At 32.0% G+C, this 16,460-nt stretch overlaps 1 protein-coding gene across 1 annotated transcript; it reads left to right on the plus strand.

Annotated features, from left to right (window-relative positions):
• Positions 1-13,271: 13,271 nt before the first annotated feature.
• LOC142354584 (uncharacterized) lies at positions 13,272-15,321 on the plus strand. The gene is made up of 2 exons (XM_075406911.1): positions 13,272-13,736; positions 15,062-15,321. Exons 1-2 carry the CDS (start codon positions 13,346-13,348, stop codon positions 15,319-15,321), a joined length of 651 nt encoding a protein of 216 aa, XP_075263026.1. The 5' UTR covers positions 13,272-13,345.
• Positions 15,322-16,460: the final 1,139 nt, after the last annotated feature.

Raw genomic sequence — 16,460 nt, forward strand, 5'->3', positions numbered from 1 at the left:
TACGTTTGTGGGTTTTGTTTGTAACCGGTGGCCAATAAATTATTACACAAGTACAGCACTGTAATACTGTACTTGTGTAAAAATTATTGTACTGAAACAAGAAACTCTACTGAAACGAGCGAGAAGAAAAATTATAGGAAATCGACATTTTTTTCTTTAGACCGGGGGTTGTGAATGGTTTTCACAACTTTTTGTTTGTATTGCGTTCCACTCAATTGACCTACATTCTAATTGAAAAAATTAATTTTTGACAAAATTGCAAACAATTTTTTTTGTCCATTTTTTTTCTTTTTTTGTCAATTTCTTTTGGAATGTCTAGAGTACGGAACGGTAATCCAGCAAATCTCTATGCCTGAAAGTACGGCTAATCAATACTCAGAACTAATTTTCTAAATTTTTTAAATTGCATCAAAACTGGCCAAAAATTTTCAAAATTGAACAATTTTATAGAATTTTCTCCAACGTTTTCTATATCAAATGTTATGTTTTTGATATACACACCAAGGTGCTTCGGTTTTTTTTGCAAATTTTTGATATTTCGTTTTGTACTTTTCAAAACTGCCGTTTTCCCTGTCGAAAACTACATTTGTGGGTTTTGTTGGTAACCGGTGGTCAAAAATTATTGCACAAGTACAGCACTGTAATCGGGTACTTGTGTAATTATTGTACTGAAACAAGAAACTCTACTGAAACGAGCGAGAAGAAAAATTATAGGAAAACGACAATTTTTTCTTTAGACCAGGGGTTGTGAATGTTTTTCACAACTTTGTTTGTATTGCGTTCCACTCAATTGACCTACATTCTAATTGAAAAAATTAATTTTTGACAAATTTGCAAACAATTTTGTTTTTGTCCATTTTTTTTTCTTTTTTTGTCAATTTCTTTTGGAATTTCTAGAGTACGGAACGGTAATCCAGCAAACTTCTATGCCTGAAAGTACGGCTAATCAATACTCAGAACTAATTTTTTAAAATTTTTGAATTGCATCAAAACTGGCCAAAGTTTTACAAAAACGAACAATTTAATAGAATGTTCTCCAGTGTTTTCTATATCAAAGGTTATGTGTTTGATATACACACCGAGTAGCTCCATTTTTTTGCAAGTTTTTTGATTTTTTGATATTTCTTTTTGTAATTTAAAAAAACTGCCGTTTTCCCTGTCGAAAACTACGTTTGTGGGTTTTGTTGGTAACCGATGGTCAATAATTATTACACAAGTACAGCACTGTAATAAAGTACTTGTGTAATAATTATTTTACTGAAACAAGAAACTCTAATGAAACGCTCGAGAAGAAAAATTATAGGAAATCGACAATTTTTTCTGTAGACCAGAGGTTGTGAATGTTTTTAACAACTTGTTGTTTGTATTGCGTTTCACTCGATTGACGTACATTCTGATTGAAAAATTTAGTTTTTGACAAATTTGTAAAAATTTTTGTTTTTGTCCATTTTTTTCTTCTTTTGTCAATTTCTTTTGGAATTTCTTGAGTACGGAACGGTAATCCAGCAAACTTCTATGCCTGAGAGTACGGCTAATCATTACTCAGAACTAATCTTCTAAATTATTTGAATTGCATCAAAACTGGCCAAAAGTTTTCAAAAATGAACAATTTAATAGAATGTTCTCCAGCGTTTTCTATATCAAAGTTTTTGTGTTTGATATACACACCGAGTAGCTCCATTTTTTTGCAATTTTTTTTGATTATTTGATGTTTCTTTTTGTAATTTAAAAAAAATGCCCTCTTCCCTGTCGAAAACTACGTTTGTGGGTTTTGTTGGTAACCGATGGTCAAAAATTATTACACAAGTACAGCACTGTAATAAAGTACTTGTGTAATAATTATTTTACTGAAACAAGAAACTCTAATAAAACGCTCGAGAAGAAAAATTATAGGAAATCGACAATTTTTTCTGTAGACCAGAGGTTGTGAATGTTTTTAACAACTTGTTGTTTGTATTGCGTTTCACTCAATTGACGTACATTCTGATTGAAAAATTTAGTTTTTGACAAATTTGTAAAAATTTTTGTTTTTGTCCATTTTTTTTCTTCTTTTGTCAGTTTCTTTTGGAATTTCTTGAGTACGGAACGGTAATCCAGCAAACTTCTATGCCTGTAAGTACGGCTAATCAATACTCAGAGCTAATTTTTTAAATTTTTTGAATTGCATCAAAACTGGCCAAAATTTTTCAAAAATGAACAATTTAATAGAATGTTCTCCAGTGTTTTCTATATCAAAGGTTATGTGTTTGATATACACACCGAGTGGCTCCATTTTTTGCAAATTTTTTGATATTTTGATATTTCTTTTTGTAATTTAAAAAAACTGTCGTTTTCCCTGTCGAAAACTACGTTTGTGGGTTTTGTTGGTAACCGATGGTCAATAATTATTACACAAGTACAGCACTGTAATAATGTACTTTTGTAATAATTATTGTACTGAAACAAGAAACTCTACTGAAACGAGCGAGAAGAAAAATTATAGGAAAACGACAATTTTTTCTGTAGACCAGAGGTTGTGAATATTCTTCACATCTTTTTGTTTGTATTGCGTTTCACTCAATTGATGTACATTCTAATTGAAAATTTCTGTTTTTGACAAATTTGCAATAATTTTTGTTTTTGTCCATTTGTTTCTTCGTTTGTCAATTTCTTTTGGGATTTCTTGAGTACGGAACGGTAATCTAGCAAAGTTCTATGCCTGAAAGTACGGCTAATGAATACTCAGAACTAATTTTCTAAATTTTTTGAATTGCATCAAAAGTGGCCAAAATTTTTCAAAAATGAACAATTTAATAGAATGTTCTCCAGTGTTTTCTATATCAAAGGTTATGTGTTTGATATACACACCGAGTGGCTCCATTTTTTGCAAATTTTTTGATATTTTGATATTTCTTTTTGTAATTTAAAAAAACTGTCGTTTTCCCTGTCGAAAACTACGTTTGTGGGTTTTGTTGGTAACCGATGGTCAATAATTATTACACAAGTACAGCACTGTAATAATGTACTTTTGTAATAATTATTGTACTGAAACAAGAAACTCTACTGAAACGCTCGAGAAGAAAAATTATAGGAAATCGACGATTTTTTCTGTAGACCAGAGTTTGTGAATGTTTTTAACATCTTTTTGTTTGTATTGCGTTTCACTAAATTGAAGTACATTCTGATTGAAAAAATTAGTTTTTGACAAAGTTGTAAAAATTTTTGTTTTTGTCCATTTTTTTCTTCTTTTGTCATTTTCTTTAGGAATTTCTTGAGTACGGAACGGTAATCCAGCAAACTTCTATGCCTGAAAGTACGGCTAATCAATACTCAGAACTAATTTTTTTAATTTTTTGAATTGCATCGAAACTGGCCAAAATTTTTCAAAAATGAACAATTTAATAGAAAGTTCTCCAGTGTTTTCTATATCAAAGGTTATGTGTTAGATATACACACCGAGTAGCTCCATTTTTTTGCAAGTTTTTTGATTTTTTGATATTTCTTTTTGTAATTTAAAAAAACTGCCGTTTTCCCTGTCGAAAACTACGTTTGTGGGTTTTGTTGGTAACCGATGGTCAATAATTATTACACAAGTACAGCACTGTAATTAAGTACTTGTGTAATAATTATTTTACTGAAACAAGAAACTCTAATGAAACGCTCGAGAAGAAAAATTATAGGAAATCGACAATTTTTTCTGTAGACCAGAGGTTGTGAATGTTTTTAACAACTTTTTCTTTGTATTGCGTTTCACTAAATTGACGTACATTCTGATTGAAATAATTAGTTTTTGACAAAGTTGTAAAAATTTTTGTTTTTGTCCATTTTTTTCTTCTTTTGTCAATTTCTTTTGGAATTTCTTGAGTACGGAACGGTAATCCAGCAAACTTCTATGCCTGAAAGTAAGGCTAATCAATACTCAGAACTAATTTTGTAAATTTTTTGAATTGCATCAAAACTGGCCAAAATTTTTCAAAAAAGAACAATTTAATAGAATGTTCTCCAGTGTTTTCTATATCAAAGGTTATGTGTTTGATATACACACCGAGTAGCTCCATTTTTTTGCAAGTTTTTTGATTTTTTGATATTTCTTTTTGCAATTTAAAAAAACTGCCGTTTTCCCTGTCGAAAACTACGTTTGTGGGTTTTGTTGGTAACCGATGGTCAATAATTATTACACAAGTACAGCACTGTAATTAAGTACTTGTGTAATAATTATTTTACTGAAACAAGAAACTCTAATGAAACGCTCGAGAAGAAAAATTATAGGAAATCGACAATTTTTTCTGTAGACCAGAGGTTGTGAATGTTTTTAACAACTTGTTGTTTGTATTGCGTTTCACTAAATTGAAGTACATTCTGATTGAAAAAATTAGTTTTTGACAAAGTTGTAAAAATTTTTGTTTTTGTCCATTTTTTTCTTCTTTTGTCATTTTCTTTTGGAATTTCTTGAGTACGGAACGGTAATCCAGCAAACTTCTATGCCTGAAAGTACGGCTAATCAATACTCAGAACTAATTTTTTAAATTTTTTGAATTGCATCAAAACTGGCCAAAATTTTTCAAAAATGAACAATTTAATAGAATGTTCTCCAGTGTTTTCTATATCAAAGGTTATGTGTTAGATATACACACCGAGTAGCTCCATTTTTTGCCAGTTTTTTCATTTTTTGATATTTCTTTTTGTAATTTAAAAAAACTGCCGTTTTCCCTGTCGAAAACTACGTTTGTGGGTTTTGTTGTAAACCGATGGTCAATAATTATTACACAAGTACAGCACTGTAATTAAGTAGTTGTGTAATAATTATTTTACTGAAACAAGAAACTCTAATGAAACGCTCGAGAAGAAAAATTATAGGAAATCGACAATTTTTTCTGTAGACAAGAGTTTGTGAATGTTTTTAACAACTTGTTGTTTGTATTGCGTTTCACTCAATTGAAGTACATTCTGATTGAAAAATTTAGTTTTTGACAAATTTGTAAAAATTTTTGTTTTTGTCCATTTTTTTCTTCTTTTGTCAATTTCTTTTGGAATTTCTTGAGTACGGAACGGTAATCCAGCAAACTTCTATGCCTGAAAGTACGGCTAATCAATACTCAGAACTAAATTTTTAAATTTTTTGAATTGCATCAAAACTGGCCAAAATTTTTCAAAAATGAACAATTTAATAGAATGTTCTCCAGTGTTTTCTATATCAAAGGTTATGTGTTTGATATACACACCGAGTGGCTCCATTTTTTGCAAATTTTTTGATATTTTGATATTTCTTTTTGTAATTTAAAAAAACTGTCGTTTTCCCTGTCGAAAACTACGTTTGTGGGTTTTGTTGGTAACCGATGGTCAATAATTATTACACAAGTACAGCACTGTAATAAAGTACTTGTGTAATAATTATTTTACTGAAACAAGAAACTCTAATGAAATGCTCGAGAAGAAAAATTATAGGAAATCGACAATTTTTTCTGTAGACAAGAGTTTGTGAATGTTTTTAACAACTTGTTGTTTGTATTGCGTTTCACTCAATTGACGTACATTCTGATTGAAAAATTTAGTTTTTGACAAATTTGTAAAAATTTTTGTTTTTGTCCATTTTTTTCTTCTTTTGTCAATTTCTTTTGGAATTTCTTGAGTACGGAACGGTAATCCAGCAAACTTCTATGCCTGAAAGTACGGCTAATCAATACTCAGAACTAATTTTTTAAATTTTTTGAATTGCATCAAAACTGGCCAAAATTTTTCAAAAATGAACAATTTAATAGAATGTTCTCCAGTGTTTTCTATATCAAAGGTTATGTGTTTGATATACACACCGAGTGGCTCCATTTTTTGCAAATTTTTTTATATATTTTTTTGTAATTTGCAAAACTACCGTTTTCCCTGTCGAAAACTACGTTTGTGAGTTTTGTTGGTAACCGATGGCCAATAATTATTACACAAGTACAGCACTGTAATAATGTACTTGTTTAAAAATTATTGTACTGAAACAAGAAACTCTACTGAAACGAGCGAGAAGAAAATTTATAGGAATTCGATAATTTTTTCTGTAGACCAGAGGTTGTGAATGTTTTTCACAACTTTTTGTTTGTATTGCGTTTCACTCAATTGACGTACATTCTAATTGAAAAATTTAGTTTTTGACAAATTTGCAAAAATTTTTGTTTTTGTCCATTTTTTTTCTTTTGTCAATTTCTTTTGGAATTTCTTGAGTACGGAACGGTAATCCAGCAAACTTCTATGCTTGAAAGTACGGCTAATCAATAATCAAAACTAATTTTCTAATTTTTTGGATTGCATCAAAACTGGCCAAAAGTTTTAAAAATTGAACAATAAAATAGAATATTCTATAACGTTTTATATATCAAAGGTTATGTTTTTGATACACATACCGAGTAGCTCCGTTTTTTTGCAAATTTTTTGATATTTTTTGTAATGTGCAAAACTGCCGTTTTTCCTGTCGAAAACTACGTTTGTGGGTTTTGTTTGTAACCGGTGGCCAATAAATATTACACAACTACAGCACTGTAATACTGTACTTGTGTAAGAATTATGCTACTGAAACAAGAAACTCTACTGAAACGAGCGAGAAGAAAAATTATAGGAAATCAACAATTTTTTCTTTAGACAAGGGGTTGTGAATGTTTTTCACAACTTTTTGTTTGTATTGCGTTTCACTCAATTGACGTACATTATAATTGAAAAATTTGGTTTTTGACAAATTTGCAAAAATTTTTATTTTGACCATTTTTTTCTTTTGTCAATTTCTTTTGCAATTTCTTGAGTACGGAACGGTAATCCAGCAAACTTTTATGCCTGAAATTACGGCTAATCAATACTCAGAATTAATTTTCTAAAATTTTTGAATTGCATCAAAACTGGCCAAAAATTTTCAAAAATGAACAATTTTATAGAATGTTCTCCAACGTTTTCTATATCAAAGGTTATGTTTTTGATATACACACCGAGTAGCTTAGGTTTTTTTGCAAATTTTTTGATATTTCTTTTTGTAATTTTCGAAACTGCCGTTTTCCCTGTCGAAAACTACGTTTGTGGGTTTTGTTGGTAACCGATGGTCAATAATTATTGCACAAGTACAGCACTGTAATAATGTAATTGTAATAATTATTGTACTGAAACAGGAAACTCTACTGAAACGCTCGAGAAGAAAAATTATCGGAAATTGACAATTTTTTCTGTAGATCAGAGGTTGTGAATGTTTTTAACAACTTTTTGTTTGTATTGCGTTTCTCTCAATTGACGTACAATCTGATTGAAAAATGTAGTTTTTGACAAATTTGCAAAAATTTTTGTTTTTGTCCATTTTTTTCTTCTTTTGTCAATTTCTTTTGGAATTTCTTGAGTACGGAACGGTAATCCAGCAAACTTCTATGCCTGAAAGTACGGCTAATCAATACTCAGAACTATTTTTCTAATTTTTTTGAATTGCATCAAAACTGGCCAAAAGTTTTCAAAAATGAGCAATTCAATAGAATGTTCTCCAGCGTTTTCTATATCAAAGGTTATGTGTTTGATATACACACCGAGTAGCTCCGTTCTTTTTCAATTTTTTTTGGCCTTTCTTTTCAAACATTTGAAAAATTGCCGTGTTCCCTGTCGAAAACACATTTGTGGGTTTTTTGGTAGCCAATGGTCAATAATTATTACACAAGTAACTTCTGTTCAATTTTTGTCCATTGGAAGCTATGTTCCGAAGGGGAGTGGGTAATTTGATTGCCGTCTAAGGATTTTTATTAGCAACTTAACGCAAAATTGTTGTCTAAAATTTATGTCTTACAGTTTTTGGAGTCTGAGACCAACGTCACTCGCTCGTTTTGAGGGCTTTGGAACCAGTTGTTGGCTTTTGAGTTTGCTGTATGTTGTGCCTCTGATCCAATGTGATTGTTTGCAGCCCCTAGTTGAGAAATCTTCGGTTTTTAAACGTAAGAAATTGTCGGTATTGTCGGTTTTTTTTCTAGCTAAAAACGAGGAAAGCCCTTACAATTTTGTCGTCGGTATTGTCGTTTTTGTTCGGTATTTAACATAAGAAAGGTTCGGTATTGTCGTTTTTTAACGTAAGAGAGATTCGGTATCGTCGTTTCTTAACGTAAGAGAGATTCGGTATTGTCGTTTTTAAACGTAAGAGAGATTCGGTATCGTCGTTTTTAACGTAATTGAGATTCGGTATCGTTGAGAGAAACATTAATAACCATCATATTTTGAGTTTTCCTACCACGAATAAACATGGAAAAAATTTCTGTCGGCACGTTCTGTTTCAAACGTAACCAACCGTCAAAGAACTTACCTGTAAACTACAAGAAAGTATGTCCAATCCCAGTGAAAGTGAATTATTTAACAAAATTTTCATCAATTTTCAACAAGTATGTTACATTCTAAAATTCAAAAAAAAAATCAACTTTATATTTGCATAACTAGTTTGGCCAACGAGCTAAAGAAAAATTTTCAGGAGTTTTGCACAATTTTCCAGATCTTTTCTTTGAGACGTACGTTTGAAATTCGTGCAAAAAGAACGCTATCGTAACGTTTGACTGCATTATAAACAGAAATATCAATTTTCCCAATGGATAAATCCGACAATTTCTTGCGTTCAAAACCGAACATACCGACGATTTCTTATGTTTAAATACCGAACATACCGAAGCTTTCTTACATTCTAGACCGAACATACCGACAATTTCTTTCATTTGAAACCGATCATACCGAACAAACCGAACATGCCGACCATTTCTTACGTAGAAAACCGAACATACCGAAAATTTCTTGCGTCGTTTTTGTTCGGTCTTCTCAACTAGGGGCGTTAGACTTGAGGAAAGAACTCATTTTTTCAAGAAACTCGGATCCACGAACTGTATCGGTTCCTCTGAATGTAATAGCGTCTGTGCATTTGCGTGTTTGCTGTACAGAATGAATGTCATTTGAAACGAATCATCTATTCGTGCTTTTACAGTCTTGGAAACTGACAGCAACACTCGCACCTTCAGGTCGATTATGGAATGATGTTCTGCGTTAACGATGTCCCTTTTCATTCGTTGTCATCGCCTGATTTCAAGCGAGTTTCACATTCGCATTGTTTTATAGTGTCTTGGTCATTTAATATCCAAATGCAATTTTAGAAAGGTAATACGCTATTAGTTTCCTTTAAATCTGTTCGTAAGTTTGTCAAATTGCATAGTCTAATGCGAGAACATCATTGCCTCACTTGAACAAGACTGTGTTAGTTCCTGTTGGGCGTGTACTTCCGGCAAATTTAATCAAAGTCCACTAAAGAAGCTTATTTCGGGCAATTTTGATGAGAAAGCCTGAATTTTGAAACATTTAGCCAAAAAAAATAAACCAAGATATAGTCAACAATATTTTTTGTCTTTTAAAATAAAATCAACAGTACAACTGTTAACAGGTTTTACATATGTAAGCAAAATGAACAAAATTTGAGGCAAAAATTCCAAAAAATGTGATTAGATCTAACGCAAATTGGTTTAATTTTCACAAAAATATAAACACGATAACTCGCTCTAAAAAACGATATTCAAAAAGATCTTTTTGATTCCATATTCTACGCTGAATGGGTTTTTCAATTATAGCCTTCACTACTCTCCACGATGAATATATCGATCGGTCAAAGTTGACTGAACAAAAAACCCATTTGAATATATAGTTTCTCCCTCCTCAAGACGGGTCGGAACAATAAAATGAAGGAGAAAATTTTTTCCTATAGAGTACGAGTGTTAATTTTGAGTCCATGACTAAAAAGCAGTATATTTAACGAATATGTCAATTTGATTAAGCAAATTTTTCGCTTGTTTTTTTACTTCTCATGGTCGGCATTATACATATTTTTTAGGAATCGCTGGTAGGCACTGGTTTGGTTTCTTAAAGGTGTTTGGGGTATTGGTTTTGTACAGGTTTTTATAACTGAAGCATACAAGTTCATCACTTGACCCTTGGTTTTTTCATTTCAAGCAAAAACTATATTTTTTGAAAGTTGGGCAATAACATTTAGAGCACTCTTCTTCCAAAAATCTTCCAAAAACCAGATTTTGTGAACCAGCTTAATTTTCAAGGTGTATTTTGATCCCATAACAGTCTCTCACTACGCAAACTACTACCCCCAAAACTACATAACACGGCTGCCACCCCCTCCAAATCCCCCGTATAGCTACCTATACCTGCATCTAAAACACGGCTGCTCAACAGATCAACGTAAAGTTGCCGGAGTCATTTTCGAGAACCAAAAAAATCATAAAACCCGGTTCCGATCTCAATTCAATGATAGCTAAGGCTCCAACCGCTATGGGATCAACTATGGTTTTCCGTCTTTCTTCTAAAAGGTTGTCGACCTGTTCAATCAGTTTAGAATTCCTTTGCTCGAAAATCTATTAAACTTTAGTCAGATGATCATCACAGACTGACTGAAATGGTCCTTGAGGAAACTATACAATTTTTTCATGTGAATTTTTTGTGCTCGGAACCACTTCTGATTAGACGAAATCAAAATTTTAATACAAAATCAAGCAGTTTTTGTAATGCTCTTAGTAATCATGTTTTGCCGCAGTTTTATCCATGTCCTTATTGACGACAATAAATAGATCAATTATTCCGATAAATTATATTGATAAATTCTATTAAAAAATTCAAATTTCTCTAACCTAGCCTTGAAAGGAAAACTAGAGTTTAAAAGTTGTCAAAATTCTAGTAACGGAAACTTATCTACCAAGCGGAAAATTATCTACTTATCTTGTTCGGCGAAACTTTATTTTACAAAAAATACAAGAGGTTATAAGATTATTTCACAAAATCTTACAAAACGGAAATTCGCTGCCTCGGTTTTTGCAAATATTAACCAGTGGAAACTCATTCTAATTAACCAATTCTGAGGTGTGTTGTTTCATTTATCGAAGAAACTAATTGCAAAACCCCAATTCACCATTTTTTAAACAAATTTGGACAGTTAATTTTTTGTTCAGTTTTTGGATTATGACTCATAATAACATGCTTTTTGAGAGCAGTTAATTGCTCCCTGGAAAAATATTTGAAACCAAATCACGAGTTGCGTTGTTCTCTGTTGCCATTTGCCGGTTATTTAATTGTCAATAAGAACTCATTAACGAAAATGAGTATCAGGCTTTCAATTTTTCTGCTTTTCAGTTAATTTCAAAACTCAGTTGTTATGGATTTCACTGGCTTTACGTCTCAATTTGTTTGTATTTTCAGTTAATTTTGTTGAATTGCATTTGTAAATTGTATTTTTATTTTTCATTTTAAAAAAAATGTTTAAAAAAGTTGTCTTATTTTTTAAAGCAATTTGGTCTTATTAGTCTATTGCGTTTTTTCGATGTTTTTTCTTCGAATTTTTCCCAGATTTCCGTGAGCAATTTTTGTGATCTACAAAAGGTACTTATGACGACTGCTCTTGATCAAAGATTGAAGTAGTTTTTGTACAAAGGTTGTTCGTCTTTTTAACGATTTGGTGAGTGGTATTGGTAATATACAAGTTTTTGCAATACGCATATTTTGAATTGTATTGGTGCTCTGTTGATAAAAACCAAAAGAATAGGATTATATCAGGACTGTAAATTCACGGACGGGTTACCAGAGTAAATTTTTAAATTCAACTAATTTCTTTTGCTTCAAATAGATCTCAAAAGAATTTGGTTTAAAACTTTTGGTTTTTTGTCTAAAAGAGGATTGACTCAGTTTTTCACAAAATATTGTCATAAAACAACAATTTTGGCCAAGCATAGCTAAAAAAAGTTCGGCTGGAATAAATTTTCCGGTGAACAGACAAAACAGTCCCAGACAAAACAATTCCGGACAAAACGGTCCCAAATAGCAAAATATTCCCAGACAAAACAGTCCCAGACAAAATAGTCCCGAGAAAACAGACAAAACAGTCCAAGTCAAAATAGCTAGAGTTAAGCACATGCACACCAATTAACAAAGAAACCTCTTCAGTTATTCATATGAGAGTGTTTATCATTGAACAAATTTTAAGCTGATTACATAATTTTTGAAATTTTATGTATTTTGAAACAAATTTTTGGTTTACTCCTAATTCATATTAATTAAAAACAATGCATTCAGAAGTTTAATTCATAGATTATGTTTTTTAGTTTTTTGTATATTATATTTACAATGGTTTCAATATTTTATTTGGGACTATTTTGTCTGGAACTGTTTTGTTTGGGAATATTTTGCAATTTGGGACTGTTTTGTCCGGGGCTGTTTTGTCCGGGACTGTTTTGTCCCACTAAATAAATTTGATTTCGATTTTTAAAAACTAGGGTAAAAAACTTTAACTACATTTCTACCATTGAACAAAACTTTACTCAGATAGGAAATAATCATATGGTAGTAACGAATTCGAAAAAAACAGCCTCCAATAAATATGGTATCCAAATGCTCACGCAAGCAGTAAATAAATAAACAATTTCCTCTAATTAAGCTCCACCTTCTAGTAAATATCACATCATATTGTATTGATTTCGCATTTTTGAGGTGAGGTCGCGCAATGAAAACAGGACTAGAAGTAGTTCAATTAATATTTCATGACGTGTAAAACACCTGAAGATTTAGTGATAAAAGCTTGTATCTAGTTTAAGTATTAATTATTCACGCAATTGTAAACATACTCATAAAAAAAGTAAACAAACCTTGCGAAGAAGAAATTGGTCATCTTTAAAGCAGAAAAAGACTTTCGATTTAAACTGAAATCGAATTCAGTATTTGTTTTATTTACTTAATTATTTGCAGTCAATTTTGTCACCTTTTTAATGTACTTAATTTTTGCAACAAAAAAAAACAAAAAGCATTTTTCATAGCCCAATTCTACTCAAATCAACAAAATGTGAATTTTCGACATAGTTTGGCTGTTTACACCTAAACAAAAATTTGGATGTTCTTTTTGTTAGTTTTCAATAAAAAATTTTTACATTGTTATCGTTAGAACTGGTTGTTAAGAATAAGCTTAGACTCAATAATTTATCACGCTTGGCAACTAATATGGAGAAATGAGATTGCAATTATTTAGTGCCTCCATTTAATTTTGTTTGTTAAGCTGAAAGAATAATTTTTTCAATATATCTATTTTCTGAAATTTTTTTTTATTATTCATGAAAAGCTTTTAAAATCGTTTCCAGGCAACAATTTCTTCGTAAAAAAAGTGATATTTCTTATCATTATTGCCTTTTCAGTTTTCAATTAACATTTTTTGATTATAAATAATCGTTTTAAAAAGAAGTCAACCTAGAAATTTTGCTGAAGTTACTGAAAATGTTTGTACTGTGACCTTGAAATCTGCAGCTGAAACTGGTCAATCATTTTTTTTTAATAAAAAAAAACGATTGCGTAACTTATGAACGAAAAAACCGATGAAATGACAGAGCTTGACATTTATCACGTATCACATGCAGACCATGCTACACCGGTACCTATTAGCCCAACCTCGGAACATTTTTCAGAACCCAAAACCATAAAACAATCAGCAGAACGTTTGCAAGAAGCAACAGTACCTCAGACTGCAACTCAGCATCCAGTTCTGAAAATTGCCTGGATCATAGCTTATCTTGGCGTAACTGCCATGTTTCTTTACCAGTTCAGTGAACTTGTTGAGAATTATTCAAAGTACCCGACAAACATCCAGATTAATATTGAGACGGCGAGGTCGCTGAAGTTCCCGGCAGTTACTGTGTGCAATGAGAACCCGATTAGGAAGTCTCAAGTTGAACGAGTTCGAAGCCTGAGAGGTTTGATGAACTCCTTTTTAACATTAACAGACCCGGGAGGATGTGGTAGAAATATGACCATGTGTTCCAGAAAAAAATTACTATAATCAGATATCCCCAAAAAACTAATTTCGGATCTTCTGGAACTTGTGTCAGTTTGTGCAAAGCTGTTCGACAATGCGTGTGCATGTTTCAAACTTGTGCGACTATGATTCGAAAAAGCAAAAGAGTGTTCAAACTATGATAAGACAACAAACCATATTGAAAATTTTCATTCTTTCATAATTTAACTTTCATCTGGAGTTTGAGAGGGCGGCCGTTTTAAAATGAGAAAAATGCATATTTCGCAAAAAAAACATTTCCAAAATTAAAGTTTTTGCTTTTTTATCCAGGAATTGGCGATAACTTTTTTTGGGTACCGGGCACGTCATATCATATAATCATGTGGGCGGTTGATTTGTTGACGTGTTTGGGAATAGAAGTATAATCAGAAATACTTTGATGATTTATGTTTCTGTAGCAAAATGTGCAAGCGTCAAGCAGAGATTTGGCGTAATATTTGTGTAATTAATCATTTTGTGATAGCAATTATTGGAGGTAAATTTTCCAAAACCTCTAGTTTTCTGTTTATCCCAGACCAGCAAGATGCCATTTGGTAAGAGCTCTGAAAGTGCATTTTTATGAATGAATTCTATATGAGAAAAAAACTATTTCTAAGCCATCTGTTTTTGAGATGTTTGATGAAAATTGACCAGTAAACGAGTTTGGCTTGTAAACATTTTGGGTTGTAAACAATTTGTATTGAAATTTAAATAACTAAACGAATTGGTTGTTTCATCTTGCCCGGAATACCAAACTTCACTATCATTCAAGTCTTAGTCGTTCAGGGATTGATTCGGTTACAATAACTATTGATTATTTAATGATCATCTAATTTATGGATAATAAACCAAAAGTAAACCCCAAACAATTCCAATTACGGCCAATGTGGAAATTTTTTCAGGTTATTGAAAAATTAGAGTGTAATCAATGAAGACTACAACTATATTTTTGCGAATGACAAGAAATAAAAACTTCCAATCAGTCAAATTTAGTGTTTTTAAGAATTAGCAGCGGGAATCAAACCAGGGTTTTGATTCAGAAATCAGACAAGCGTCAAAGTTTTTGGGTCTTTTTATCATACCCCCCCCCCCCCCCCCCCCCCGCTTAGAGGTCACATCACGTATAATGGCCCTTCCCATTACTGCAATTATATCATAATTGAGGGCTACAATGAAAAGACCCAAATTTTCAAGTTTGATCTCTGGCTTCTTGAAGTTGGTACAAGGCTGTTTGTTATTTTGTAGGTCTGTCAATTTTGGACGAGCACGTGACTCACGAAGTGGCTGCTTTTGCCGAAAACTCCTACGGAGGCTCAAATGAGTCCGGTGAATGTGTAGAACCCTATGCCACATGTAACACTGGCATCAATCTATGCATCCACCCAGACTGGATCTGTGACGGAGTTGACAACTGTGGAAATGGGTATGATGAATCCGAGGACAACTTTGATTGTCAGACTATTCAGGTAACGACCACTTACTTAATAGACAGCTCTCTCACGTGAGCATATATACTCGCACTTTTCCGCGATAAATCTGAATATTATGTTTATTAAGCAGAAACGAAAGAACAATATCAGGGTTACTAATTCGGGGTTTAAAAGACTAATTGGGATTAGCACCCACTCATATCTCTGCTCGTGAGAAATTTTAGCTTCTTGAGTTTCTAATACGGAACAGCCAAGTAAGCCAAATGAACTTGAAACAGGTGATGATTTTTTGATTTCAATTTTTAAGCTTAGCGTGCTATTTAGTAAGTAATGCTATCCTCATACTGAGCAATCTTGGCACTATAATGTACCATATGGACAACCTGTATAGAACTATCAATAATCTGCCAAACTATAGCAAATTTTCCGATTCTGCGAATTATAATTTACTCAAAACAGTCAATCTGCAGCGCTGAAGTTGTGAACTTGAAATCTAATATCCTGAAAAAACATCAAAATAATTATTTACTCTCAAACGAAATTTGTAGCAATTATATTAGTCTTGTTGGTCTTTTTTTATGCGATTATTCGCTTGACCGTTTTTTCGTCTGACCCTTTTCGTCCTTAAAGACGGGATGAACAGAAGCGCTCAGCGGGCATTAAGTTTCATTAAACGCCCTTAGCCGCATTTAGTAATCCTTCAAGTGCTTAGAGTGGTGAAGCTACTGGGAAGGCCGTTGTTTAAGGTTAAAAGGTAATTTTAAGGTTAAAAGCATTTAATTCAAGCTTTTTGACAATTTTTGCCATTTTTTAGTTTTTTTCAGCCCTAGCTGTCAAGGAAACTCTTCTAAGGTTTCATTATAATTTATTGCATAGTTTCTAGTGGTAATGAAATGTTTTCAACATTTCAACATCACGAACTTTATCATTTTTTTGACAAAAGTTAAATTATTTTTTCAATTTTTCTGACATTTATTGTCATTTTTAAAGTTTTCCTGGACTCAGGGGCCAGAGAACGTCAGGAGTTTGATAATAAGTTACTATAGACTTTTTATGGGCCATAAAATTGTTCGCAATTTTTTAATATTACATTTTTTTTGCAATTTTTTAAGCAAATCTTGCAATTTTTCAAGCTTTTAAAAATTTATAGCATTTTTTGTTTTTTTTTCACCCCTAGGTGTCAAGGAACCTCCTCTAAACTTTGGTAATATAAG

This window comes from Convolutriloba macropyga, chromosome 15 (assembly GCF_964194025.1).
Source record: "Convolutriloba macropyga chromosome 15, txConMacr16.3, whole genome shotgun sequence".
Lineage (NCBI taxonomy): Eukaryota > Metazoa > Xenacoelomorpha > Acoela > Convolutidae > Convolutriloba > Convolutriloba macropyga.

Coding starts and splice junctions, on each gene's coding strand:
- LOC142354584 (XM_075406911.1), top strand. CDS start 13,346: ATGAACGAAAAAACCGATGAAATGACAGAGCTTGACATTTATCACGTA. Junction 13,737..15,061: donor ACGAGTTCGAAGCCTGAGAG/GTTTGATGAACT, acceptor GTTATTTTGTAG/GTCTGTCAATTTTGGACGAG.